A 27,139-nucleotide genomic window follows, 5' to 3' on the forward strand; every position below is an offset into this window, starting at 1 on the left:
CACTGCGTTGAAGTACACTTTTAAATTGTAGAAGAAAATGTGTACACATTCAGTCTCAGAAATAATACTATCAAATTGCATTTACAGCAATTTAACTTGAATTATTTAACTATGTGTCCAAAAAAAAAAAGTTACATATATATGTACAGTGTGGCCAATTTATACATGCAACTTGAATCTTAAATTTTCAATTTCCTGCCTCATGTTCAAATTTGCAAACTTAATACTTCATTCATAATATGGCAATTTCTCCAAGGACAGAATATTCCAACTGTCTCAGTGACTTCTGGAAATATAAAGTCTTTTGGCTTTTTTGCTGCACTGTAGATTTAGACACTACAGTTTTTGGAAAAGCTTTGGTCACAAATACATATGCATTAGAAACTAATATAGTAAATACAGAGTAAGTGACTAACTCCATCATAATTTTTATAATATTATAGAGTAAGTCACAGTGCAATCAAATCTTTAATTAAAACATTATAGTACAGTTTTTAGTAAGAAATAAAACTGGACCACTTTCTTTCGTGCTTCTGATGCTGATCTGCCAGAATATCTTCATCATACTGACCTGACAGTGCCATCAGAGGATGCAGTAAGAAGGTATTGATTGTCTTTTGACCAACAAAGATCATACACTATGTTAAGGTGACCATAAAATTCTCTCAGGAACTGTCCAGAAGGAATTTCATACACTAGTGAAGTTTAAATAGAAAAATAAAAATTGTATAAGTATTTACAATCAATTATATGCAATTATTACTGCAAAGTTTAGTCTAATCTTGGGCTGAGTTTCTGGCTAGCATAACTCAACTAATTTTCTTTATCTTCTCATTTTCAGAGAACAAGATCAAATAGTTGCTTGATATGCACGGACAGCAAGCATATACTTCCATCTAGTGGTTCATGGATGTCACGAATGTCTTAACTCTTAAACAACCTACTTGCTTTAAATTAGAACCAGATTAGGATTTTTTTTTTTTTTAAAAATTTTGACAGTTACTCGACCAATCTTTGAAATAGATTAACACAAAGATCATTTTCTGGGGCTGTGTAATAAAGGAATCTACACTTACTGTTCCTTGCATTTAAACATTCACTTTGTGTCCACTTAAAATACTGCTCTCTCTAAATCTCAAAATTCTTATGCAAGGCTTAAGAACTATGCAGTTGAGGCTACTGTGAAGAAGCAGCCCCAAGTTTGAGTAATAAGGAATATTCATAGCTCCAACTGAACTGGACCATGGAAGACAGTTGCCTCCAGTAGTCTGTCTGGAGATTACAGTATTCCAGATATTTAACTTTCATGACAGGTTAGGAGAAAAACTTACACAAAAAGCACGCGGTGGGGGCTGGAAAAGCTATTTCACTTAAAACCTTATTATCAGAAAATATGTTCCTTATGCAAACTGATTTAGTATTTCCGTTAGACCTCTGCGCAGAAATAGTGTGATTTCATACCGTTAAACTGTATATATACGTTACCATGTATGAAAAGCTAGTTCCAGCCCTATTAACACAGAAAGAGCATTTTCCTCAATGCTCTTTAATGCATAGAACAATTTACAAAACACAATTATAAAACAAAACCTCTAAAAAAACCACGATTTAAAAATACATTTTTTGCCCTTTAATTTCAAACTACACGAGTTACAAGAAAAAAACCCAAAACATATTTTAAACTTACAAACAATGGGATAGCCATTCCTTCCTGCACATGCTGCTGCCAGTGTTTTCCCATCATGAGAGAAACGAATACAGAAACAGCCCATATCTCCACTTCGCAGTGAAAACAGATGCTTGTTCGGTATGCGGCAAACCTAGCTTTTCAGGTAAGAATTGGGATTATACAGTTATAAATATTAACTACCCAATGCTTAAAACACATTCTTAGCTCCTGTCATGCATAAGTTTTAAAAAGCTACCAACATCTTAAGGGAATTTAAAAGAAAAATTCAACCTTATAAACAGAGACAGTTCTGCTGCATAACTTAGGCCACATCTAGTTTGTATATTTTTTTCTGCCCCATTACTACAGACAAATAGCAAGTTTTAAAAAACTAAGAAAATTTAAAATTGAATTAATTTCCTTAAGATTAAGAAGTGCTTAATGATGACTATCGTCAATAATATAAGCTGTAGAGTTAGACTATAAGTCAAGGTTATTTAAGGAGTCTAAGCAAACTTCTAGTAACTTAATGTGACCTCAGAAGACTAACTACAGGCACTCAAACCTTTGGTCTACCAAATCTCCTTTACATTCCTCATCTGTATTTCAATTCCCCACTATTTTAAACATAACTGGAGATGAAACATTTCAAAAAATTGCACAGGTATTATAGTCCTCCTTCCTCTCTCCCAAAATATTTCTTCTTTTTCACCCAAGGGCTTCTTCTCCAGAACTAAATTCAAAGCTTAAGGGTAATTAAAATATCCAGAGTAGTTATGTGATTATTTAACCTAAACCTGATTTACCTTTATGAATGAAAAATGAGTATGAACAGATTCATATGCATTTGAAAGCATACAAATAGATCTACTTATGAAATAATTGAATAGACACTGTTCATTTCAGAATAAAGGTAAACACATCTTCTTAGAAACTATATATGCACTTAAGCTGCTTATGCTTTTTAACCTCTCTCTAAAATAAAACATTACAATGTTGAATCAATAATTCAGCTCAGAACAAACTTCTTTTATTTACAGGTCATGTAGCTACAATTCACATATAGAATTAATTTCATATTTAATTCATATATCAAATAAGTCATAATTCTATAGAACACTGCAAAAATAACATGTCATCCATCCATCTATATTTATGGAGACAGACACAAATATATTGTGGTTCTTTAAAAAGATAATTTAGCTTGAAAGGTAAAACAATAATTTAAATATATAAAAAGGAAATAACAATTTTGAGTGATTATTCATTTTTAAACAAGCACATCTGCTTTAATATTCTTTGGCAAACAGACATGCCACATCATGCTAACCTTACTGAAACTTTTTCACAAGACAGCACATCACAAAATACATTATCGTTGCTACTAAAGTTCTTCAATATGGACATGGACTAGTCTAGGAATAAATGAGCTGCCAAATTTTATTTGTATGATGGCAGGCAAATATTCTTAGGATTGTTTTTCTCTTGGTTTTGATTACACACTTATTTTCAGAATGGCAACTTTCTGAAAAGTAACGAACCTTAACATAAATACACCTTTTAGGTATCTTGCCATTTTGGTAAGAAAAATTCCATTGTAAAAACAGAGTTGTCTATTCTTTACTATTTTATTATTATTAGGCAAGCTTCACTGGGAAATAAAATTAAGTCTGTGTATATTTAGGTGTTCTTTTTGAAAGGATCTGTATAAAGGCTACAGTATGGAATCAAAATAAAAATCAACATTCTTTGTTAACAAATCTTTTATTATTCAAATTTTTATAGAACCATGAACTCACATTAACACCATTCTACAGAAAAATATAAAATCATTGCATGGACATTCTATATATAGTTGCAAAAATATTCCCTTTTATGATTGCTAATTTCCATTAGCTACAGTGATCTAGGAGTTACGATGAAGTCAGCAAGAACCTTCTTAATAAGGTTCTTCAGCGAAAATTCCTTCATAATTCTGTTATGCTGTAAAAATAACTTTAACTGAGGGAATAGAAAAAAAAAGGAAAAAAAAAAAAAAACAACCAACAATATATTTCCAATCAAGCTGAAATCTGAGAACTGGTTTCCTGTCTTACTTCCACTACCTGAATAGCGCTACTCTTTCAAATTCATAGAGAATTCTGGAGATAAAAATACCTGGCTGTTCTGGGAAAAAATGGTCAAATCAACCATATTTGGTAAGAAGCTAACCATCCTCTACTATTTCTGAGAGTTCCTTATGTTTTATATTTTGTTTAGTTTTTTTTTAAATTTGCTTTAATGAATGACTTTGCTTCATAATACTTATATCATGAAAATAAAGTTATAAAAAGATAGTAGATCTTTAAACTATTTTTCTCTAAAAAACAAATAAAAACACTTCACCTGTCCAGGCAATCTTGTCCATTTAAATGGCTCCTTTTTCTCCTCTGGAAAAGACTCACATGATTTTTTAGATCCCTCTCTCTGGAGCTCACACAGTGTTGCACCACTTTGTTCCTGCTGAACAGCTATCATAGAGCGGAAGGAAGGAGCAACCTTAAGGCAAACAAAACTAAGTATCAGGAAAAAGCATTTTTAAAATGAACAGTGTAATATGTGAAAAGATTAAAAGGTACTTTTCAAATGCATTGCATTTTTACATCTGAAAAACAGAGATTGGAAAAAGCTTAATACATGAAAACTGCATAGCAAAAATTTCATTTAAAGTAACCAACCAGCAAGTCAGAAAGTAATCTGAGCTTCCAAAGTTGTGTCAATCAGATGGTATCAAAGATTTTTCAAATAATCCATACTTTTCTATTTTTATTAACTATCCAGGTCAGTGAAAATTAGTAATACTCAACTACCTGGTGAAGGTGTTGTATAAAAAAAAGCATTTCAGCATGTAAATAGTTCCAGTGACATTAACCTACCACCCTCAAACCAAAATACTGCCTTGGCAACAAAATCCATTCATGATACCAAAACATATTAGCAGCGTTGCATATTAAACAAACTATGTTCAAGTGTTGCAAAGAAAAAAAGGAGGATCGACCACGTTTGTGATTTTAATTATAGGTAAAGCATATACACTTTCCAGACTTCTATAAGTACACTTACTGAACCTTACCTACAAGTTACACCAAGCTTGAACACACAGGAAGCCTTAATGCTGCGAAGCAGCCTAGCAGCCCCATGGCTGAGGGGCACAGAGGCCATTAAGCAGCAGCTGCAGTTCTGATCAGTTCCACTAAGACAAGTCTCTTCAGAAACACATCTGAATATCGGGCAAAATTACTGTTTTCTTCCAGGCTGACAGTTGCTAGGTATCCACTTCAGGGTGAATAACTGTCTAGGTTCTTGTGACTAAAAAAGGAGGCTGGACACCTACTATGCAAGTAGAAACCAATATAGGAGCTTAAATCAGTTGTCCACACATAAATGTCTACTTCCACACAAGACGCCCTGTTTTATCTGAGACATCTACTTTCATATCTACCAGCCTATGCAGGAGGTATGGGAGATCTGGGCCCTTCTGGAGAAGCAGGAGACTAGGCAGAATCTGTAACAGTCTTAAATGGAAGCAGAAATCTATGCATAGAAAACTGTATCATGGCACGGCTCTTATCTGGAGCTCAATCCCAGCCTTGGCAAATCTGGCATTTATCAGAACAAGAATGAAATAATATCAGTAGCCAATGGATCCAAGTCAAGCACAGCTCAGAAAGCCTATGCAAATTCATCACATCACTTGAGCTTCACAGAGGACTGTAAAGTAGGGACAGTTGTAAACCAGTGGCAGCACCTAAACATACCAGGAAAACATTCAGACCACGGGGAAAACAGGCTCAGAACACTTCCAGACAGATGAAGCACAGCTGCTCAAGCAAAGCACACACAATTCCTAACAACCTCAGCAGCTGACTGAGAAAGAGATCTGCAGATATCATTCCAGTATACAGATTAGAAAGATGTCCCAAAAACATACGAACTAATCCCACAGATTAGCTTGGTTTTAGACCACATCTCACCAGACTTCCACAGATCACCCTTGATTGTATGAACAGTGAGCAGAAGAAAGACTTATGATAACTGTAAATACATATGGAAAATTATGTAATAGAACAATATTGTACTCGCATTGTAGAGCAATAAATGCTGTATTTATCTTGAATGCAGATCTCAGCACATACCAATATAAACCTGTCTTTAAAGGATTTTTCATTTGAGAAAAAAATATGACTCATTATAGCTTGAGGGTGCAGGGAATCAGAGTTAAGTGGCTTACATCTTCTCTTGCTTATAGAATTTATACATCTGCATGAGTCCAGTGACTTAAAATGGCATTTCTCCTAATGAGAAGGAATATCAATCTTCAGGAAAGTACTCTGACTGTCAATGGCAAAATATGCAAAGTTGCAGATGGGAAAGTATGCCTATTTTTCGAAGATAGCTATAAAGGGCTGAGTTTGGAACACATATCTTAAGATGCGAAGTTACTAGCTATTTTATATACTGCATGTAAGTACAGCTTTTATATACATGCATACAAACATACACACTCACAAGCTCTAGTTACCAGTTCCTACAGAAAAGTCTGTATATTTGTAAATATATTTATAAATTATATATTTAACTTACATGATCTGGCAGTTTTATGCCTCTTACGGTTACATATAAAGTTGATGGGTAACGATTTCTAGGACATTTTGCCCACCAGTCATAAACCTCAACGACATTCGAATGTGACTTGGTCCTTGGAGGTGGGTAATATAATTGCAGACGGAGTTTTCCATCAATGTTTCGAACTCCATTTGCACCTACAAGCTGGAAAGGTGATTAAAAAGAGGAAAAAAAGTGTTATGCTAACATAAAAGTAATAATAGTCATTGATTATTTCTAGTGTCTTAAACAACTACAGTATAAACGCTGAAATCCACTTCCCGTTGGGGAAATATACTATCCCTAAAAGTGGTAATGAAGTAAGCATGTATTAAACACCCCCAGGATCAAATCACTAAGATTAAAACTTAGATGGCAGCTTTGTTGTGAAACATGCTTCATATGCACAACAGTAATATCCTGTATGCGGGAAGACCTCTGCAGTACCAGTTTTTTTTTTTTTTTTTTTTAAATTACTACTTGCTGGAATCACCCAAATCTTAAAGGACTGTCAATCCACAAAGAGCCTCTTCCAAATCTACCCCCTTTGAACACTGCAGCAAAGGGCATTGGTAAGGCTTTGACTGAGAGCAGAATATACAGCAAAGCAGTAACCTTTCCAACTTCAGAAGAAATAAGAGTTCTCTCTACTGAACTAAAGAACAAGTGTACCTACTGCCATCAACACTGACCACTGTTTATCAGGACACATCTACTTTGACTGATACAGATGAAAGGATAATGCAGACAGATGCAGTAGGAATGAAGAACAGGCCACAATTTTATTTGTATTTATGAGCTTTGTTCAGGAGTAGGCTGTACTGAATGCCTGGATGCACAGCTCCCACCAGCTATACACCCAGACACGGGATACCAGACCTCTGACTCCTCAAGATTCATCTTCAGCAGCGCTGAGAAGAGACTCTGTATAGAATGATATGGAGGTCCCTCTCCCTTCCCCTGAACGTGCAGCCCATTATTTTCTCCTGTATTTCTCATGTTGTAGACTGCTCAAGACCTACCATCCACAGGGGTAGGTGTAAATGAACAATCCTCAGGCAAATTAAAGCTTGTCAGCTCTCAAAAGCCAAATTGGGACATTCATGTCTCTCCTAAAAGGGTAAAAAAGTACACGATGTGCTGGCTAAATTACCTGTTTCTCATTGCTGCAGCATTTCAAACTCTGCAACTAAAAATGACAGGCATCTTATAATTAGGCTAGGGAGTCTTTTCAAAGACTGGCCAACTGAAAATGCCACTAGAATACAGAATAGCCGAGGTACAGAAATCAGTGGATTTGTCACTTTCTTTGCAGAGACAATCTCATGAACACACAGAAAACCCTCAAAGAAAACCTCCTTCTGTACTTTATGAACAAAAAAAAATTCTTACACATTTTATTCTTTCTTGAAAAATACATATTCTTTACTGTCAAGCTTGTTACTGTGAATTTTATGGGGCGAAGGAAGAGGGAAAGGAGAGAACAGCCAAGCAAGCAAGGATTTGTTTTTCTATCTCTGTTGCCTGGAAATACTAAAAAAAGTTTTCCCACTTAGTATGGTTAGTGTCTTTTAGATAACTGAATAAAAAGATTTATAAATTGTTTCTTCATTTAAATATTTACAATACCTTTAGAAATGCCCAACAAATTTTTCGGAAACCACGTTCCTGAATTTGTACATCAGAGCTGGCTCTCACTTCATCCATACTTAGAAAATCAAGGATCTGAAAGTATTGGTAGGAATATAAATACATTTCTAATGAATATATACTTCACGGTAAGTAAAAAATACTGCTGAAAATATGCTAGATGCGATTCACTTAATTAAGCAGATTTCAATTCTAAGCAATTACAAAAACAGTACTTCTTCCACACCAGTACGCAATTAGAAATAACAGATCCTTATGCATTTACCTGATGACTGTTTATGACCTGCTTTAAAAAAGAACATAAGTCTGGTCTTAAAAAACTATTCTTGTTTCCCTTCAGTCTCAATAAAAGAGGAAAACGTTCATGTGTAATTTTCATAAATCCTATATAGTTCAGAAATCATATAGATTATAGATCTGACAGCCAAAACCAGCTGTATGTTAATCTAGCTGGAAAACAGCAGTTAAAAAGTTAGTTTTCCTAGCTTTATCATTTATGTCATAGAATCAATCATAGAATGGTTTGGGTTGGAAGGGACCTTCAAAGATCATCTAGTCCAACCCCCCTGCCACAGGCAGGGACGTCTTTCACTTGATCAGGTTGCTCAAAGCCCTATCCAACCTGACTTTGAACACTTCCGATGATGACCATGAGATTCTTCATTTTTCTGGTCAGTGACCAGAATCTTCTCATATTTACCCACTCCTGGAGGTTTATCTGGTATACAAAAAAACTTGGAATCATGCTTTCTTTGAACTGATATTTCATAAACCACATTGAAGTCAAACAGCATGCTTTCAGTGTAGTCATATTTTTGGTCCCAACATTAACATGATTTCCATGAAGAATTTTTACATACAAACGTAATTACTTTTGTGTTATGCAACTAAGGTCTCTTAATTCTATAAATGTGTTCATTTATGAGTATCACAGAACATAAGGAAACATATGGTGATACTGTATATACAACCTATTTGAAATATAAAAAAAAAAAAGAATGAAAAAAATATTTATTGTATTAGGTTCCCATTTTCAGGTTAATGCTACAGAATCTCTCCTTACAAATATTGAAATACTTAAGCTCAAAATCATGTTGAATATATACCTCACAATTTTTCCTTTAAACATAACTGTATTGGAGGACAAATTAACAATTACTTTGTGAAGAATGGGAGAGGAGAAGAAGATGTCTAAAATGTTAAGAGAAAACAATGCAATAGCTTGCTCATTGGTACAAAGGAAAAGAGGTGTTGCTACAAGCAGGCAAACTCCATCTTTCAGTTTCTGGTACTTAAGCTCCTTTTCAGATTTCAAGAATGTGAAAAAGGAAAAAGTTATATCCTTTATACATGGTGCTATCCCTTCTGATCTGGAAGATCTTATCAGCCTTTCCCAGAAGTTTGACAGTTGATTTTATAAGAAATCTTTGTCCTCCTTACTACTATCAAAACATGGGGGTTTTTTTGTTATTAAAAAAATGTTTATTAGTTTTAGCAATCACAAATACCACTTTTTGGTATTCTCCACTTCATTCTGTATCTTAAGACTATGCTATTAACCCAATATAACTGAAAAAACCCACCTGAATCAGTCAAATATATACTGTTGAAGAAACAAACAGAAAATCATAATGTGCATAAATTTGATGTAAAATATTTAACCTTACCTCAAAAAACAGGATTACCCGAGGGCTTTCTTCAGTATTTTGAATAAAATAATGAAAACACTCATTAAATATGACTTGCTCCTCCCACTCTGGAACTGTTGATTTAGACTGTCTGAAGTCATATGGTTGTGTCATAATAGGAAGAACGTGCTCTATTTGTTCTTGTTCATAATAAGATGAAACTTTCCTCTTGCTGTTTGAAAATTTCCAAACAGTTACAATTGTTATAGCGCCTTAAAAAACCAACTCAAACAAAACAGTATTTTCAATTACTGAAAGCAAAGAAACACACAAGATTCCATTTGTTTGATTTTAGAAAAAAAATTTCTAAAACCACACAAAATTTAAGACAATTTGCAACGTATATAGAAATGCTACAGGTTGAAGTTCAAAATCCTAACAATCACGTTACTGTTACCAAATTTATGCATAATGATCACGGTAGAATCTACTGCTTAAATACTGTTAAAATTTGGTCTTCAGGAAAACTATGCATAATGACAGTGGAAACAAGTAACTGAAGTGATTAGAAATATGAAGAACTAAACTTCATTTCAGGATTCTAAAAATTCTTTTATAAAAAAGAAAAGGCAGACACTATTTATACTACAAGAATTTTGCTTACTTATTCTAATCTTGGCTTCTACATGTTTTTGAGATTTAGGAAATTTTCTCTCTGGAGAGAATACAGAATGAACTGTGCTGTAAATATGGGGACCTTGAGAGCAATACAGCAGTGCAGAGCATTTAAAAGTGCCAAAAAGAAAAGAAAAATACCACCCTAATTTACTGTAGGCATATATATGCATTATCATAAATGTAGAAACTAATGAATGACCTTGCAAGCTTAAAATTCAGCATTATTTTCATTTTCATATTTAATTTTCTAGGGAAGAATCTATGTATTTATAGTAATCATTGATAATAGAAACAGTTTATTAAAAGTCACCTGTGATCCTTCTTGACATATAAGCCACTTCTCTGATCAACAACATGGATTTTAACCATGGGATGAGATACCAGGAGATCAGTTTTAAGTCGATCAGATCGATGGATATAAACTCCTAACACAAGATCATCATCAAAACCAAATTTAGATTGAGTTGAAATTTCCGAATTCTTCATTTCCTCATCGTCTGCAGCAACTTCTGTGTTTTCTTCTAGAAATAGGAACAAAGTAAATGGAGGTTACTACTACGTTCCACTAGTGACAGTTTAAAGGAGTAAAAATGCTCTGTATTATCTTAGCAATAAATAGTAAAGTAATAATATTTAACTTGTTCTTTAGGTAATAAGTTAAAATTATCAAATCTGCAGCGTTTTAAGCATGTATGAACATACACATGAATATATATTAATTAATATAATCTATTCTATTAACAAACATTTTTATTTAAAATCAAAGGTCTTCCTCTTGATTGACATAGGTTCTTCTGTGCCACAATGACTTAAAACCCATATAGTTCAATATCCTGCTCTGGACTACAGCCTATAGTAGGATTTTTTGTTTGGTTGTTTGTTTTTGTTTTTTTTTTTTTAAGGAAAACATAAAAAACAAGATAAGCAGAAACTGGTTTCTCCATGTGCATTTTCCCTGAATTTACCAAACATTGTTTTCAGAACTTCCTCATTTGTAAGTTACAGTGAGACCACCATACTTAATAGATATTAAAAGACCTACTCCTCATCAATTTCTGTAATCTCCATTTTCTAAACTAATTTGTTATTTTTGCCTCCACAACATTTCAGGAAATGAATTCCCCAATTTGACTATGTGTTGCACGAAAAAGTATTCCTTATGTTGGAATTGAGCATCAGGTTAAAACATTGGTGATACACCAAGCATAAAGTTAATAAAAATGATAAAGTAATAAAAAGACAGTTAGAATATGCATCTAAGTAATACACTGTAAAGGTGGTGTATATTAAAAAAAAAAAAACCACTTTTTAACTATTTAGCAATTTCAAAACTATTTACAGGAAATGAATTCTCAAGATTTTAGATTGATACATCAAATTAACTTCCTTACAAATTAGGCTCAGAATTGGAAGAACAAAAATACAATTAAATAATTAAAGAAACATAAGTAACTTCAACATCTCAATCACTTCTGTGTTACTACTATGGACAAATATTTCTGTAGCAGCACAAAAATAAAAAAAAAAGAAAAGAAAAAAGATTTGGATAAAGCAGCACACCATTCTAACATTTTGTTGGCAGACCTTTTCTGGTTTTCTTTTTAACCTTCTTTGCTTTAGGTTTCTGTTTTTTCATGCTTTCCTCCAGTTTCTGTCCTTCTGATGTAAATAGTTTTTCCAATGACTGATTTTCATTGCCATCTTCTGCTGGATTATGCTGTAGCTCAGAAAGGGACATTGCACTGCAATGTAATGGATTACTGTCAGCAATTGCATTCTACTACATATATGGATAAAATTGCTCATTACCATTATTAATCCACTTGAAATTTCCTCTTTAGTTCTGCAACTCATCGTCTGTGTAAAATGCAACGCACACCCCCAACATTAGTGTCTTGCCTTTTTAATTTCTCTCCCCCCTTCATTTCCCCCTAATTTCCAGATAATTGCAGAACCATTCATGTGAATAGAGCTCAGCTAATACTATTCTGCTGGATCACTCATCACTAAAAAACCATGCACAAAATTATCTTTAGTTAAGAGTGAGTTCCATAGAAAATAAACATCAGATAGTAATGGAGGATTTTTTTTTTTAAAGTTAAACAGAATCTGTGAATTAAATATTAATCTTGACAGCATTTTGAAAAAGTATTTGGTGATATTTTTTCATAATAGAATCATTCAGTTCATCATTTAGAAGATATGTACAGTTTATCAGAAAGCTTCTGCCTATCTTAAAACAAAATGAAACATTTCGCTTAAGATTCACAGACACACGGTATATAGTTTATCATGGTACCTTGTTTCAGCTTCACTTAAAACTGCTATTTCTTTCTTCTTTTTCTTCTTTTTGCCCACTTCATTGTTCAATACAACTTCATGGCTTTGAACACTGGAGGTAAATTCAGACATCTGTTCTTTAAGTTTCATTCTTATTTTCTTTTTAATTGCATTTGCCTCATCCTCAGCCACATGCAGCTGATAGGCTCGAATTAGCTCTTCTTCCTCTTCTAATTCAGTTATATTTCTTACTTCAGTCAAGGAATTTTTAATCTTTCTGTCACCTTCTTGATGAGGTACATCTGTTTGTGATTTACTTTTTGTTTTCTTCTTTGGAAAATCATTAATCTTTTTCTCAAAACTCTCCAATTTAGCTTCATATAAATTTTCCTCCTCATTAAATTGTTCTTGTAACAGTGATTTCTTTTTCTTCTTGTTAAACTTTGGTTGCTTGTTCTCCTCTCCACTAACAATATCATTGTTTATTTTCTCTGCAATTGAGGCTTTCTCTCTCAGTTTATTTTTTGTAAATCGGGGACTCTGTTCTTCAGGATTATATGTGTTGTTTACAATCGCTTCATCATTCACACTTTCCTTAGCTAGATCAATATTACTTCTAAAGGTGTCAAGCTATAAATGAAAAGAACATAAACCATACTTGTGCTAAAAATTATAAAGATAAACATACTACTTTATGTTATTTCTTTAGCAACATTACACAAAGTAAAATAAAATCAAAGATCTAGCTATTTTCTTGTTTAAAATTAACAAGTGACAGATTGAAAGGCAACAAAAAATTCACACTGAAAAAAACCATTTTGTGTTTGGGCGCTTCATCCTCAATTTTGTTTCACTATGTTTTTAAATTACTTTTATGTATATCCAGCAAAAAAAGAAATCAACAAGTCTACTCCATAAAGAGATGCCAATGCTTTAGACTATGGAAGACTTGAAGATTACATGCAGCATGAAATCAAGTATTTTCATCCATTTAAAATGCAAGTTAGAGACAGGCTTCAGTTTCAGTTGTTTGTAGTCTCTTTTACTGAAAGCTGCTTGGCAAAGTTGAACAATGAAATTATATTAAAAAGTGCTAAAACTGAAAAATAGATTTCCATTAAGACTTTTTTTAAAAAATATACTGAAAAAAAACTCCACGTTATTCTGAGTAGAATGAGAAAGAGTTGATCTAAAGACCAGTCTAGTAAAAACAGCTAAGATAAATTTCAGCTAATGCATTTGTCTGTGCACTCCTTTGGCCAATTTTTGGTGTTTTTTAGAAAACACACTGTAAACTTTCCTCCCTCCTTCAGGTTTCTATTCCTGGTTACTAGAAGTTATAAAGCCCCATCCCTGGAAACATTCAAGGTCAGGTTGGACAGGGCTCTGAGCAACCTGATCTAGTTGAAGATGTCCCTGCTCATTGCAGGGGGGTTGGACTAGATGACCTTTAAAGGTCCCTTCCAACACTAACTATTCTATGATAACTCCAAACAGCACAGCAAGTAACCAAGGCCTAATTCTGTAAGGAGCTCAACACACAGATCTCTGTTCCTTGATGGAACTTCTATAAAGTCTCTGAGGTTCTTTTACTCTGTTGTATTGCATAAAACTCTCTGGAGTCTCCACACGAAACATTAGAAAGGACTTTAAAACACAAAGAAAGCAAATTAAAAAAAAGTTGGAGAAAATATAAGTATCTGCATACAATCTTTTCTTTGCCAAGACCACCTTCGTCCCTCAATAAACACAGACATCTTCCCCTTCTAGCTGGGATGCTTCTCCCAGTTACAGAATCATCTTTGCCTCAAACATTTTTCAAAGGGACAATATGTGTAATAAGTTATCACCAAAATGTATAAGAAGAAAAAACAGAGAATGAAGTTGCAACGGCAATCAGGCTTTGGAGGATGGATCCTGACTTAAAAATGCCCACCTGCGAGAATAATATTCCATGACTAGAAAGAAGAAAACACTCATAGTGCAAGTCATCCGCCCCCATATTGCATGCCCTTAATTATGTAAGCCTGCAAACCTTCATCACTATGTTGTTTTATGCACATCTGACATTGGAAGAGAGAACATGGAGAGTAAGGAAAATATTTTAAGTATTCAAGAAGGAGAAGGGAGGAAAAAGAAAGGAAAGTTTGAAGTACATGAATAAAAGCACAGAAGAGAAAAAAATCAAGGAAGTTTACCATTTGTACAGGAAAACTGTCAAATAAAAGCAGCGTGACAAGAAAAATACACCAAGTATAACACAGAAATAAAAGTTGATGTCTGAAACTGGAGACAAAGCTTACAAATGCACTAACTAGAGTTACTAATGCTACATATTAAACAACACTGTCCTAATAAAGTATGAGTTAAAAAAGAAAGCGTCTAGAATTTCATGAAAGTATGCTTATCTAATACATCAGAAAAATCTAAAGCCATTCATACATCTTTTCAGTAGGTATCTTTATTTTTAGCATGCTATGTCTAAAAATAGTTTAAATTATCTCAATATCAAACCATGAAAAAACCTTTCTACCTTCATCTTTTACTTGCTTAAATAGACCAGTAACATCCTCTATACTCATAAGTCAATGAACTAAGATGATGTGGAAGATTTCATATAAATAACTTGAAATACAGACTAGAGTAAGGGAAATTAAAAAAAAAAAAGCAACAAGCTTTGTATAAACTAAAAAAACAAAATAATGCCTTCTAATACATTGTCCACATCCTTACCTGCATTTCTACGAATAGCTTTAACTACAGAGTATAAGGAATGAACATTAAAACACACTGGCAATTAAGACCCAACAGTGACCAATAGCTAAGGTCATGCTGATTTTTGCCTCTCATAGAACATTAATCCATTAAGCCCAAGAAGTAGAATCCTGTGAGAAATCCTAAACAAAAAGCCCTCATCTTTGACCTGTTCAAGAGTTTCTAAAATAACTCTGATATTCAAGAATCATTTCCTTAAAGAAACCTAGCTGTTGCAAAAACTTGCTCGAAATATTTACTAAAACTTGTTAATTATTATGCCTACAAAAAAAAACATACATCCAAAAATATGTGTCATGAATAGTAGCAGCACACAGTCACTTAATTATAGCAAATTTACTCATAGGAAAAAAATTACAGAATATCGTCATAATGAAATAAAACACAGTCTCAAACTACAGCAAATTCCAGGAACATTAATAGATACTGCAGACAGCACAAAGCTGCTTCAGCAGTTGAAACACAAATTCCTCAGATACATAGCCTGTACGATCTTAACTCAGGCCACTTTTTCCACATTGTAATTAAACAGAGAGGAAAGATGGGAGGGAGTCACAAAATGATAAAGTAAAAGCCAAGAGGTTCATAAAAACCATCAGATTAAGTCTCAGGCAGAGGCAGGGACACTGGTATAGATTCTCTGTCTGAAATGCAGGACAGAGAGATCAACTAAGAGCAATCGTCTATATATAAACACGCTTGAACTGAGTTAGAAAAAGCAGTTAGGCTGGAAAAGCAGCTCAGAGGATAGGCCTGTCTCTGGAGTAACTCCAGAGGGTTCCTGACCTGAACCTGACCTCCTCAGCTTAAAGCATGGAACAAATGAGAAGGTTTTTTTTCAAAACAGCTCTGCGGCCACATTACGACAGCAGGGCAGAGGAAGCACTCTTCCCTGGGAACAGACCAACCTGCACTACTGGCCTGATAGGAGCGAGAGGTGGGCTAACACACCAGGCTCAATGAGCCAACCCCAGGTCATATCGCTTGCCATTCGTGTTCCAGAGCTGACAGCAGGGACAATGACTAATAATCTCACTCCTTTTTAAAAAGGCTTCTCAAAATGCCTGATGATCTTACTCCGTTTTAAAAAGGCTTCTCAAGTATGCGTGAGTGGAACCTGGAAACACATCAAGTGATTTTGCCCAGGCTGTCTGGAAACTCAGATAACCAGATTTACAGAGGTACCTGAACTTCTTCCCATAACACAGGCACACCTTGAAAAATTAGGAATGGACATTGCCAGCCCACTGAAGGGCTGATATGTTCTGGTTGTAAAAGACCATTTACTTACAACTGAATTGGTAATGAATGTACTTGTGATGCTGGCTAGTTGGCTGGGCTGTTTAAGAAAATTTTAATGCAGTAGGGAAACAATTTTACTGCCATTGCTCATATAAGACTACAAAATGTAGACGCTTAAAGCTAGAACAACTTTAATTTAGAGATAGGATGGGCTTGGAGAAGTTCCACCAGATTTTAACAGAAAACACTGAGAAAATGTGCAGGTCAAGTCAATTATTAGCAGTTCTCCTATTTTAAGTACAAGAAACAAAGGGCTAAAAACCAGTGGAAATCTCAACAACTATTCACTGCCTGTCAGCTTATAGAAAAAAATGGGCCATGAAATAGACCCTGGGAAAATTCTACAACCTCCAAGCTTCTCAGGTTGTGTTTTACATCTAAGACAGAAGCTAAAGTACTGAATTAGTCAGAAGAAACCTGCAAAACATCCATCTTACCCAAAAGAATACAAGAATTTTCAAGCCTGGAGATAGACTCCTATTACCTGTACCCTCACGGAACTCCAGACTCCAACCTGTCATCCAGGGACTTACGAAGAAAGGGAAGGAGCGGACTCAATGAGGTAGGAAGTAAAAAGCTTCAAATGCAGTCCTGCCTTGAATACAAAACCTTAGTTACCAATGCGTGCCCATCCTAATATTGTAAGCTGGTCAGACTACAGTCTAGGGAAGAAATTCTTGCCTCGATAAAGGGATCTTGCTTTTCACCTGGTAGAAAACTTCACTGACATTTTCTGAGTTAAACATCCTCTTTTCTACCATGAAATTTAGATTGAACCAAATAAACTCAATCATTCTCATGCAGACTTTAGACAGATTAATCTATCTGGGCAAAATACTCTGGGCATTGCCTGGTCTGAAGCTTGCCTCATTCTAACAACTTGTAATAGGAGGCACAACTGGTAAAAAATAAATATGGTGACTGTTAGCCCTGGAAGGGATACTAGCAAGTTCACTTTCTGACTGTGTCCCAAATGCGTGTTTTTTCAGCCATGCCTTCAGGCCTTACACCCACTGCACCTGTGGCTTCTGAACAACAAAGCAGACCTTTCACTGGCCACAGCTAATGTCTATCTCCATCTCCATTACAACCCCCTCATTCCTATCAGTTGCGACTTCAGACTCGTTCTACCCTACTGATATCAGCTTTTCCTCTTCCAGTCAGGCTGCTGCCCTTCTCTCCAGGCAGGCTCTCCAGGCAATGGGCACACAAAGCAGAGCAGGCAGACGGGCAGGCAATCTCCTTACCCTCACTTCTGTTGTTCAAAATCACAGAAACCTCCTGCAGCTCCAGAACTCAGGTTTCAAGGAAACTGGACTATGGTGGAAAAGGTTTTATTAATCTAAGAAAGGCTAGGTTCAGTAAAGACAAAATAAAGAAGCAGACTGGAACATTTCCAGTGGAAATATGCTCTCAACCATGACCTATTTCTGATCAAACCTGGGAGACCATTTATGGCAAATGCATGACACAAAGACAACCATCACTGATAAATTTCACATTATTTCAAAACACGTGAAACTCTCTACAGTTTAATTTTATAAAGTGAAGAAAACGGGAAGAAAACCAGCCAACACCCTCCATCTACCTCCTCTTCCCCTCCCACACACATTTATTTTTTACAAAGAAATGACTGGTTATTTGCTGAAGCTTTTCCAGAAATTTCTACCTGAATGCAACCAGCATGGAAAAATACCAACCTGAGCTCTTGCAACTTTGCCACATTTTAAGGAAATACTCAAAATTGTCAGTATTAGGTTTCAATATACTTTCTCCTCAAGTTCTTAGTTTTTTAGTGCTTTGATTGGTAAAAATCTATGGTTTCAACAAAACCATAAAGTTAGGCTTCCACACTGATCCTAAAAACGCTTCTTAATTTGTGTGTATACTGTTAACTTTTGATTCAGTTCACTGTGATTTTGTTTCTAGGTAACTCCAAAACACTAGTGTTTTACATCAGAGATTTCTGGAATGGAAACAAATTTTTAAACCAAAGTAAGCTTAAAATATTTATGAGTAATATGTAGTTGCATATGAACATACAATTATGTGCTCAAAAATACTTATATCATACTTATAAAGTACAGATTTAAAAACTCATGTTTTATCAAAAAGGTAAATCTAACCAAGGAAGAATTTAGTCTTGTCTTTATACATATGCCAGCAAAAAAAGGAAAAAAACCACCCTCTAACTCTTCTATACTGTATTTTAGACATCACGTTGATTCTTTGTATAGATTACTGACTAAATACCATATACTTCAAGGAATGCAAAATAAAAAAATCCACACAAATAACAATTTCAAATTGTCAATCTAAAGACAAAATTATGTTTCAGCTTAACAATATGAAGTTTAATATAATTATTGCAAATAGACTTATATATAATAAACACATGTAACATTCTGATATTATATAAAATACCACTCCTTTGTCTTAAATAAGTATTAAAGAATGAACATTCACTTCCAGCATCTGGTATGGATGCAATTGTAAGAAAAAAGACTGCAAATATAAAACCTAACAGCAGGAAAATAAAAAACTAGAACATTTGTCTTTTAAGCAAATTGCTTTCTTTTGAAATTCCAAACACTGTAAGTCAATAATCAGTATATATAGGACTCATATTAAACATTTATTCTTCTGTTCAGGAAAAAAGCTATAATATGAACCATAACTCAGAGGAATCTCTGAGGGTCTTTTAATGAGAGATACGCCACAAACAAAAATGTCATCTAACCATAAGGTCAGGGTCATAGAATCATTCCTAATCTGCAAGTCACAAGCTAAGGCCAAAATCTTTAAAACAAATCTTTATACGTTTGTACTGCCTAAGTAGACACGTAAACACGGGACTAATTAGACACAAAGCTCAGCACATACAGAGATATGCTGATTACTGAGATCAAATTGAAAAAAAAAGTTTCAAATGTTGTTTAATATTGTTTGTAAATTCTTACTCTTACACCAGTAATTTTTAAGAAATGGAATAAAATTAATTATTATCTCTAATACTATTATAAATTCTCATTAGTTCTCAATTCACAGATATATTACACAGACGTACCTGTACTACACAGATGTAGTAATCTCAAAATTAAATACTTTTACACCAATAATTCTACTAGCCCATCACTCAAACTCCCACTAAAGTCACTACTGAATTTGAAAATATTAAAACTTTTCTGAAAAATGTGAATGGAAAAAAAGTACTGGCAGACTTTAAATGAGTGCATGCCTGCATGCCTTGCTTTTTACCGGTATTATACTCTCTGTAATTTTGGCATACCTCCAAATTACAAGGATGCATTGCTGGTACACAAACAACAAATAAAAGCCACATCAAAACCAAAGGATATGTGCAGAAATATACTTTATACTTTACTTTTTTAAAATGCTTACATCTCCTTTCTACAATACATTTTCCTGATCTTTTTTCCATGAAAGAAGGGAACCAAACAAAGCTTGCATGTGTTCAAACTCACCACAATATTCTCTTGAGAGCAAAACAACTTCTTCTTTGATTTCTTTGTGTCTGTTAGGCCAGCATGATGCCTGAAGATTTCCTCAAACCGGACCTTGGTTTTTGCCTTTGCCTCACTTTCAACTGCAAAAAGAAATCTAGAGTATGATTCACTAGCTCAATAATCACCGTTGCTAAAGAAGTACGTAATCATGCTTTAAAATTGCAAAGGACAAGAATTATTTTATCAGGGAAAGTTTACCAAGAAATTCGCTTGGTATTCAGTTAAGAATTTCCACTGACAATGTAAACCACACAAGGATAACTCAGCAACATTGTACAAACACACCAGGCTATTACTTGCTGCTGAAGTCGGCACTGTTTACTCTGTTTCCTGAAGAAAGCACATTTTGAAGAGCACACACATCAGGATCAGCACAAAACTTGGGCTAGCCAAAGCAGAGGACAGATTGTTGCCCTCGCTGTTTATGAACAGTAGCACACTGATACACTGTCTCCAGGAGAAACAGCAGCTCTGGGTTCCTACTGAGTCTGGAACCCAGAAGAGCACCACCCGGAGACAGACATGTAAGAGGCAGGAGCATGCACAGATCCGAAACCAGCTGGAGCTGGGAGCCCCTGCCTTTCTGTGAGTGATGATACTGCTATCAGCAGCATTTCAACCCTTGAAGCAGTAGGTGTTCTAGCCCCCGTGAGCTAATGCTTAATTTGTAGCTAAAGAATTAAAAATGCAATCTGGCACACCACTGAAAAAGGCTGTTGAATCCTCAGCTACAGCATATTTACCATTGTAATTACAATTTTTACAAAAGCCCCCAAATTTAAAATAAAAAAATCCAACACTTTGAAAATCAGCTATAAATATGGACTCAAAATGGAGCCAATGCAGCATTAAAAATTTATAGACAGAAGACATTTGCATCTAGTTCTGACTATAAAACATGTAGTGAAATCAAACACAAAGTGTTCTTACCTGCTGGCATTTTCAGTCCTCAGTTAGAAGTGGCACAACACACCAGCTGCTTCTTCTTCAGAATTCACCATTCTATTTAAAGTAATTAACAACTTTCATTAACATAACTGGTCCATAGACTTTAAGCTAACAATTGAATGCATGCTAATTAATACCAAGGATGAGTACAGGTCTTTTAGGGAAATATTTATTTCCAGACTATTTGTCTAAATTGTTAGAAGTTCTCTGCCATCAAATCTCAGTTCAGGATTCTCAGCATCTCTCTGATATTTGTTATTTGAGAGTAAATAAAAACCAACACTACAGCAGTTTAATTAGCTATATATTTCTGGGCAATAGCCAAATACTTCAGTACTGCAGTCCTCCAGTCTTTTAAAAAAACCTGCATTTTATTTAAATAATAATGACCCATGAAGCCATTTGTATTGAAGCCTTTCTAATCAGGTTCTAATCTAATCAGGTTCCTATGCTGACAGCATCATCAAGGAAGTCACACCATAGCCAGCTGATAGCTTTCAATGCAAAGATTAATATCTGCCAGCAAATCTAACTTCATTACAAATCTCTAAATATTTATGTTTACATAAAGCATTTGTATTTTACATAAAGCAGACAAGCAATTACATGAAACTCAGTTCTCTAAAGAAAAAATGTTAGGCCCTCCTGGTTGTAGAGAAAAGCCTACAAATGTAATCCAAACAAAGCTTGAAGGCAAATAAAAATATTTCACAGCTTTATCTTTTCATCAAGAAAATTCAGAATGTTTTACAAAAAACTTTAATACAAAAAGCTGTTTTGTAAACAGTGGAACTAATGAAACCTAGCTTTCTATGAATGTGTTATGTTCCCTTTAGCCTTCCACGCAATGAACTATCGTATCTATCTCCCCGATAGCCGATCGGGCAATATCTCCAAGTTCGCTCTAGGTAACACCTTCTGTTAGACACCACTAGCTCACATCCACTGGACACACAGACTACATCTATCCCAATAAATTAAGACGTAGCATTAAATATTGCCACGCAATATGGTTGCATTATCCTAGGCACCATTTTGGTCCAAACCACCTAACACTCACCCAAGCAATTCCTGGGTACAGTTTACTAGTTAGTATGGATTATTATTAATAGGCAGTTTGCATGCAGCCACTCTGATTTGGGGCTAAGAGGTTTTAATAGTATTAAAGTGGGCCAAACATACCACTTGGCCTCAACACTAAAAATCATTCCTGGGCACACATATCTTACCAGGATAGGAAAGAGTCAAGGCTACACTTACATCCCCAAGCACCTGCCATTCTGCACTACTGTACCCTCAGATCCCCCTCATCTCTCACAGTGCTACTTGCTTCTTGCTTGTCCCCACAGGCTACGTAATTTCAGGTCATTTTCCACTTGTTACTTACAATAGTTTGGTCTGCTGGCTAGCCAAACCAAACCAAATTAAGAAAAAAAAGGCAAAGTGTTAGGGTTGGTTTGGGATTATAGAAGTGCTGATTAGTCAGTTGCCAGGTGCCATTAGTTTATTTCACATATTAAGCAAAGCATTTATACTAAGTATCCAACAATCTAAGGATGTTTGAAACAAGCAAGGATGACCAGAAGAGAAGAAAAAAAAATATTTTGTTCTGTAATATGCTTCATCATGTCACTGACAAGGTAGCAATATTTTCACTAACTAAAATAAGTTTTGACTCCTAAAGCAAAGCTTTACTGTCACAATTAAAACAGTAACAGTTAAAAATAACACTTCTTACAAGAAATGAAAACAGAAAGCATTATTGAAAAACAAATCTGCTTTTGCAATTTATACTTAGTTATACCAAAAGGCCATTTTCAAAGTGCTACAGTTACTAAGTGCTGCTTTTCAAGTAGTCGATTCACAATTGGCTAGAAAATACTTATAATTTGAAAGAGTAGAAAACTAAATATAGTTATAAAATACAGCAGATTCTATCACTTTATCATTCACTGAGGATTGCAGGAACATGGAAAAGTCTCTTATGATTAGTTGACTGATTTCAACCACCCCTCAGAAAAACTAATTACAAACAACAAATGAAATTCTGAAGTGCTCCTAAATTTAAAACAAAAAATATGACAGACAATACAGAACAGAACAGCAAAATAAGTAAAGTGCATACTCGTTCCAAGTATGGAAATAATTTTATGGTCAAAGGTTAAATAAATCACCCCACAAAAAAACCATAGGGAAATTAATTTTGCAGATACTTTTGCTTCTAATGGAACACCTTTCCAAAGGCTAGCCTCACACGTCATGTCTACCAGCACTCTCTGTAAAATGCATAAATTTGCCAAATTCACTGGTGAGTGCATCATTTTATATTTACCTCTATTTATTCAGTAAAAGTCTATCCTCTTGTGGTAATAAAATTAAGAGATCAAGTCCTCTAATGATAGTGCTATTATTTTATACACATTTCCAATTTAGAATTACACGGCCTTTGACATGGTGCATTAAAGCAACTATTAGACTTGTGTAACTACAGATCATTAATCAACAAGGGTAAGAACAAGGCTGTTTACTCAGTATAATCTCACCTTAAAATAGTAGAGATTTAATCTTACATCAAAGTTCAGCAACCATAGCGCCCCAATCCGAATAAACTAAGTTATCATTAAGATTAATCTTGTAAAATGCATTTTTGCCTGATCAGATTTGATCTCTTCCATGTTAGTCAATATAAGGCAATCCAGGAATTACAAAAATACATACTTGGAACAGTGGCATATTCCAGCCGTCAGGAATGACCAGGAAAACAAAATCAAGACCAAACTTCCAAGAATTACTATATACCTTCCTGAAAATCATCTAATTTGCTCCTCTAATATTCCAACTGTATTTATAGATGTGATTCCACACTAAGTTGTTGTTCTTTTCACAATATTTTACAATACCCACTAAGTTGCTGTATTCTGCATCTGTAATATAGGAATTCTCTATGCAAAATGTGCCACAAAGCCCACTATTTATGAAAAACACTTTTATTGATCACCAAAAAAAAAATTTAAAAAAAATCCCAAAAAATCAAACCTATACTATAATGGAGCGGAACATACAGAATCTGTACTACACAATGGGAAGCGACAAAATTTCCTACCTAATTAGGACCATTTAGGAAATTGAGTTGACAAAATATAACTGCACACTTCAAGATTTTCACGAACTAAAGCCCTCATTTTTCTTTTCTTGCGAAAAGTGAATGTAATCTTCAGTGGCTGAAGTAGAACATCAGGCCTTGTTGCCTTCTAATCTTTTAGATGAGATCAGTCATCATAGTGGGAAATCTTGGGGTTTACTAGTAGGTTTGTAATTCAGCTATCTGTAGGCATCACTACTTTGAGACCTGAAAAAGCTTTAACTCAGAATTATACAGCAAAATAACACTGAGTTAAATCTGTTCCTCTTCACTAATGAAAAATGTGTCATCAAAAAACAATCTGGTTTTATTCATGAAAATTCAGTATTTAAGTCCAGAAAACTGACAGACAGCTTTATTATTACCATGTAAATACCTATGTACCTGCATATCAAATAAACACTACTAAAAGTGCAGTAGCTTTTTACCAGTTTAGATGTGCCTGTAAAAACCTTCTGTTCACACTAATGTAAAAGGATGTTTAAAAAAGCTGGTGCCACCCATCTGAGTTTTCCAATAGTAACGTATCAGAAAGCTTTAGCTTCAGAGTAACTGCCGTTTTTTTTCCCCAGAAGATGTGGCACCTTTCGTTGGTCAGGAGAAGGTTGAAAACAGTCTCTGTCTGCCCTGATGGCAAAACTACACACTTCGGCTCTGTTTAAGGAAATACAGTTGACTTTTATTGTTTACTACACTTTAAGTCTCTGCCTTATCTTAGATCATAATTATGAAAATGAGTTCTCATCAAGAGACCACCCTAAGTATTTTAATTTCCAAAGTGGCATTTTGCTTTGCGTAGAGGAATAACGGTAATCAACAAAGATACAAAGGCACATTCCCAGCACACCCCACAACTGGACTATCCGCTGGAATTAATTGTATTGAACGTGCAGATGCACATTCCTCGTGCGAGGGAGGCATCACTGCTTGGGGGCTGAACGTGTCAGGCACGGAGCAGCACTGTATTTTCACGTGCTGTGGGGTATAAACCGACCATGCGATGTCTACAAAGCTTGTACCGAGAGGGAAGAAAAAAAAAAAAATAATCAAGGGATAAAGGCTTCGCACGGCATTGCTTCACGCCCCCACGCTGCGCCGAGACCAGCAGACGGCAGCCACGCTGGCTTCTCTAGGCCGCCTGTCCTGCTCGCCCCTCACTCTGCCCTCGAGCAGTGGGGCTAGGCTGAGCAACCACGCGAGGTGCGGGGCCCGGCTCCCGCTATTCCCCGCGCCGCCCGGGCCCTGGGCAGGGCCGGCCGCCAGCCGCCCCCCGGCCCCGCCACCGGCCGGTCCCCGGGCGCCTCACACCGCCCGCGCGCGCCGCCGCCGCTGCCGCGCGCGCCAACGGCCGCGCCACAGCGCGCTCCGTAACGGCTGCCAAGCCCCCGGCTAAGCCCCCCGCCCCGAGCGAGGGAAGGGACCGGCGGCGGGAGAGGGGAGTGCCGGTACGCGGGAAGGGGAGCCGGGGGAGGGAACAGCGGCGGGGAGGCGTGCCCCAGCCTACCCGCCTCTGGGGCCGCGCACTAGGACGAGCGGCGGCAGCGCCCGGTGGGACCCCGCCCGCGGCGCGGGCCCTGCCCGATGCGGCCCCACTTCTTCCCTGCCCGCCCGCCCGCCGCGCCTCCGCAGCGCCAGGGCATCACTCACGTCGGCCCCGTCCGCTCCCGTGGCAGCCCCGCGGCCAGCCGGCTGCTGCGGATGCCCTGCCTCCCCCCGCCAGTGGTCTCTCCCTCACCCCGCGCTCCCCCTCCGCAGCTCCGCGCAGGTGGTTTTGACGAAAACAATCACAGCTGCCAAGGAAACAGCGCACGTGGCGCATGCGCGCAGGAGAGTGGGGTGAGGCGGGGCAGGAACGAAGAACCCGCAAGGCCTGCGCTTCACGCCGGGACGGTTTAGACAGCGTACGCTCGCGTATTTTCCCGCCGGAAAGTCGCGGCGGCAGTGAAGCGCATGCGTGTTGAGGCCGTGCGGCGTGAGGGAGAGCGCCTGCGCAGCAGGGGCGGGCTCGCAGGGACGAGGGAGGCGTACGGGAGCGGCCGCTGTAGGCCGTCCTGGTGCGCATGCGCGGCCCTGGCTCCCCTCACGCCGGGTTTCTGCGCTAGCGGGGGCGGGCGGCGGCTGTTTTCGACCTTGGCGCCCTGAGGCGGCGGGAAAGGGGCTGGACCTGGCGAGGAAAGGAGGGAAGCCGGCTGCGAGCGTCCCGGGCCGCTTGCGCGGGCGCTTCTGCCGCGCGTCTGCCGGCCTGCTGGCGCCGCTTCCCGGCGGTGCCGCCTCCCCCTGGGCGGGGGGCCTGTGAGGGGGGCCCGGAGGCGCGGCAGTGCTGCCCGCCGCCAGGCCCGCCGCAGGATGCGGGCCGGCGGTGTCTGGCGGAGCTGGGGGGGCAGGAGCCAGGAAAAAACTCCTCGGCGTAACTTTCCTGCAGAGGGGGTTTGCTGGTGTAGAAAGCGGCAGGCTGCACCCGCCTTCTCCCGCGGGCCCTACGTGACTGCACATGGGGAATGGAAGAGGCCTCCTGACCTAAAAGCGGTGCAAAGCCTCGCAAAGATGATGTTGTTAAGACTAGGGCAACGTGTTTTACAAAACAGAATTAGTTCAGCAGTACCTCCTTCCGTGTTTCAGGTTTGTTAGTAGTGTTGCTTTCCTCTCGTGGATGATGAGCTGATTAGAAAACACTTAAAACATGAGATTGGAATTTAGAAAAAAGAGACTGTGAAAAGCTTTAGAAACAGGGGAACCCTTCAGGGATACTTTATCATCCATTTTTAAAACTGTCAGAAGTACAGAATAGCTCGAGTTCAGACTAATAAAGTCGTTTGCAGAAGAATGAAGTCTGGGTAACAGCCTCGGTTGGAGTCAGGAGGGTGCCTCAAATGTTTGAAATAGACATCAGCTTTTT

At 37.0% G+C, this 27,139-nt stretch overlaps 1 protein-coding gene across 17 annotated transcripts in view; it reads right to left on the reverse strand.

Annotated features, from left to right (window-relative positions):
- The window catches only part of AHI1 (Abelson helper integration site 1), a 100,027-nt gene extending 73,841 nt beyond the window's left edge, over positions 1–26,186 (reverse strand). For 10 of the 17 annotated variants that reach the window (XR_012672994.1, XR_012672996.1, XR_012672995.1 and 7 more), the window contains exons 1-13: positions 25,979–26,186; positions 21,084–21,155; positions 20,112–20,233; positions 12,569–13,179; positions 11,854–12,011; positions 10,580–10,790; positions 9,631–9,823; positions 8,586–8,681; positions 7,943–8,038; positions 6,293–6,478; positions 4,055–4,207; positions 1,688–1,820; positions 572–695 (exon numbers count right to left, since the gene is read on the reverse strand). Coding sequence is in view for 14 of the 17 variants with exons in the window: in XM_075145882.1 (XP_075001983.1) it covers positions 572–695; positions 1,688–1,820; positions 4,055–4,207; positions 6,293–6,478; positions 7,943–8,038; positions 8,586–8,681; positions 9,631–9,823; positions 10,580–10,790; positions 11,854–12,011; positions 12,569–13,179; positions 20,112–20,233; positions 21,084–21,093 (2,093 nt within the window). In the remaining 3 variants the exon portion in view is untranslated. Of the gene's footprint in view, positions 1–571; positions 696–1,687; positions 1,821–4,054; positions 4,208–6,292; positions 6,479–7,942; positions 8,039–8,585; positions 8,682–9,630; positions 9,824–10,579; positions 10,791–11,853; positions 12,012–12,568; positions 13,180–17,873; positions 17,961–20,111; positions 20,234–21,083; positions 21,156–23,819; positions 24,583–25,747; positions 25,841–25,890 lie in introns of those variants that run through there. The other 7 variants (XM_075145879.1, XM_075145881.1, XM_075145880.1 and 4 more) reach the window with 7 other exon arrangements.
- Between the last annotated feature and the right edge of the window lie 953 nt (positions 26,187–27,139).

This window comes from Calonectris borealis, chromosome 3, assembly GCF_964195595.1.
Source record: "Calonectris borealis chromosome 3, bCalBor7.hap1.2, whole genome shotgun sequence".
Classification (NCBI taxonomy): Eukaryota; Metazoa; Chordata; class Aves; order Procellariiformes; family Procellariidae; genus Calonectris; species Calonectris borealis.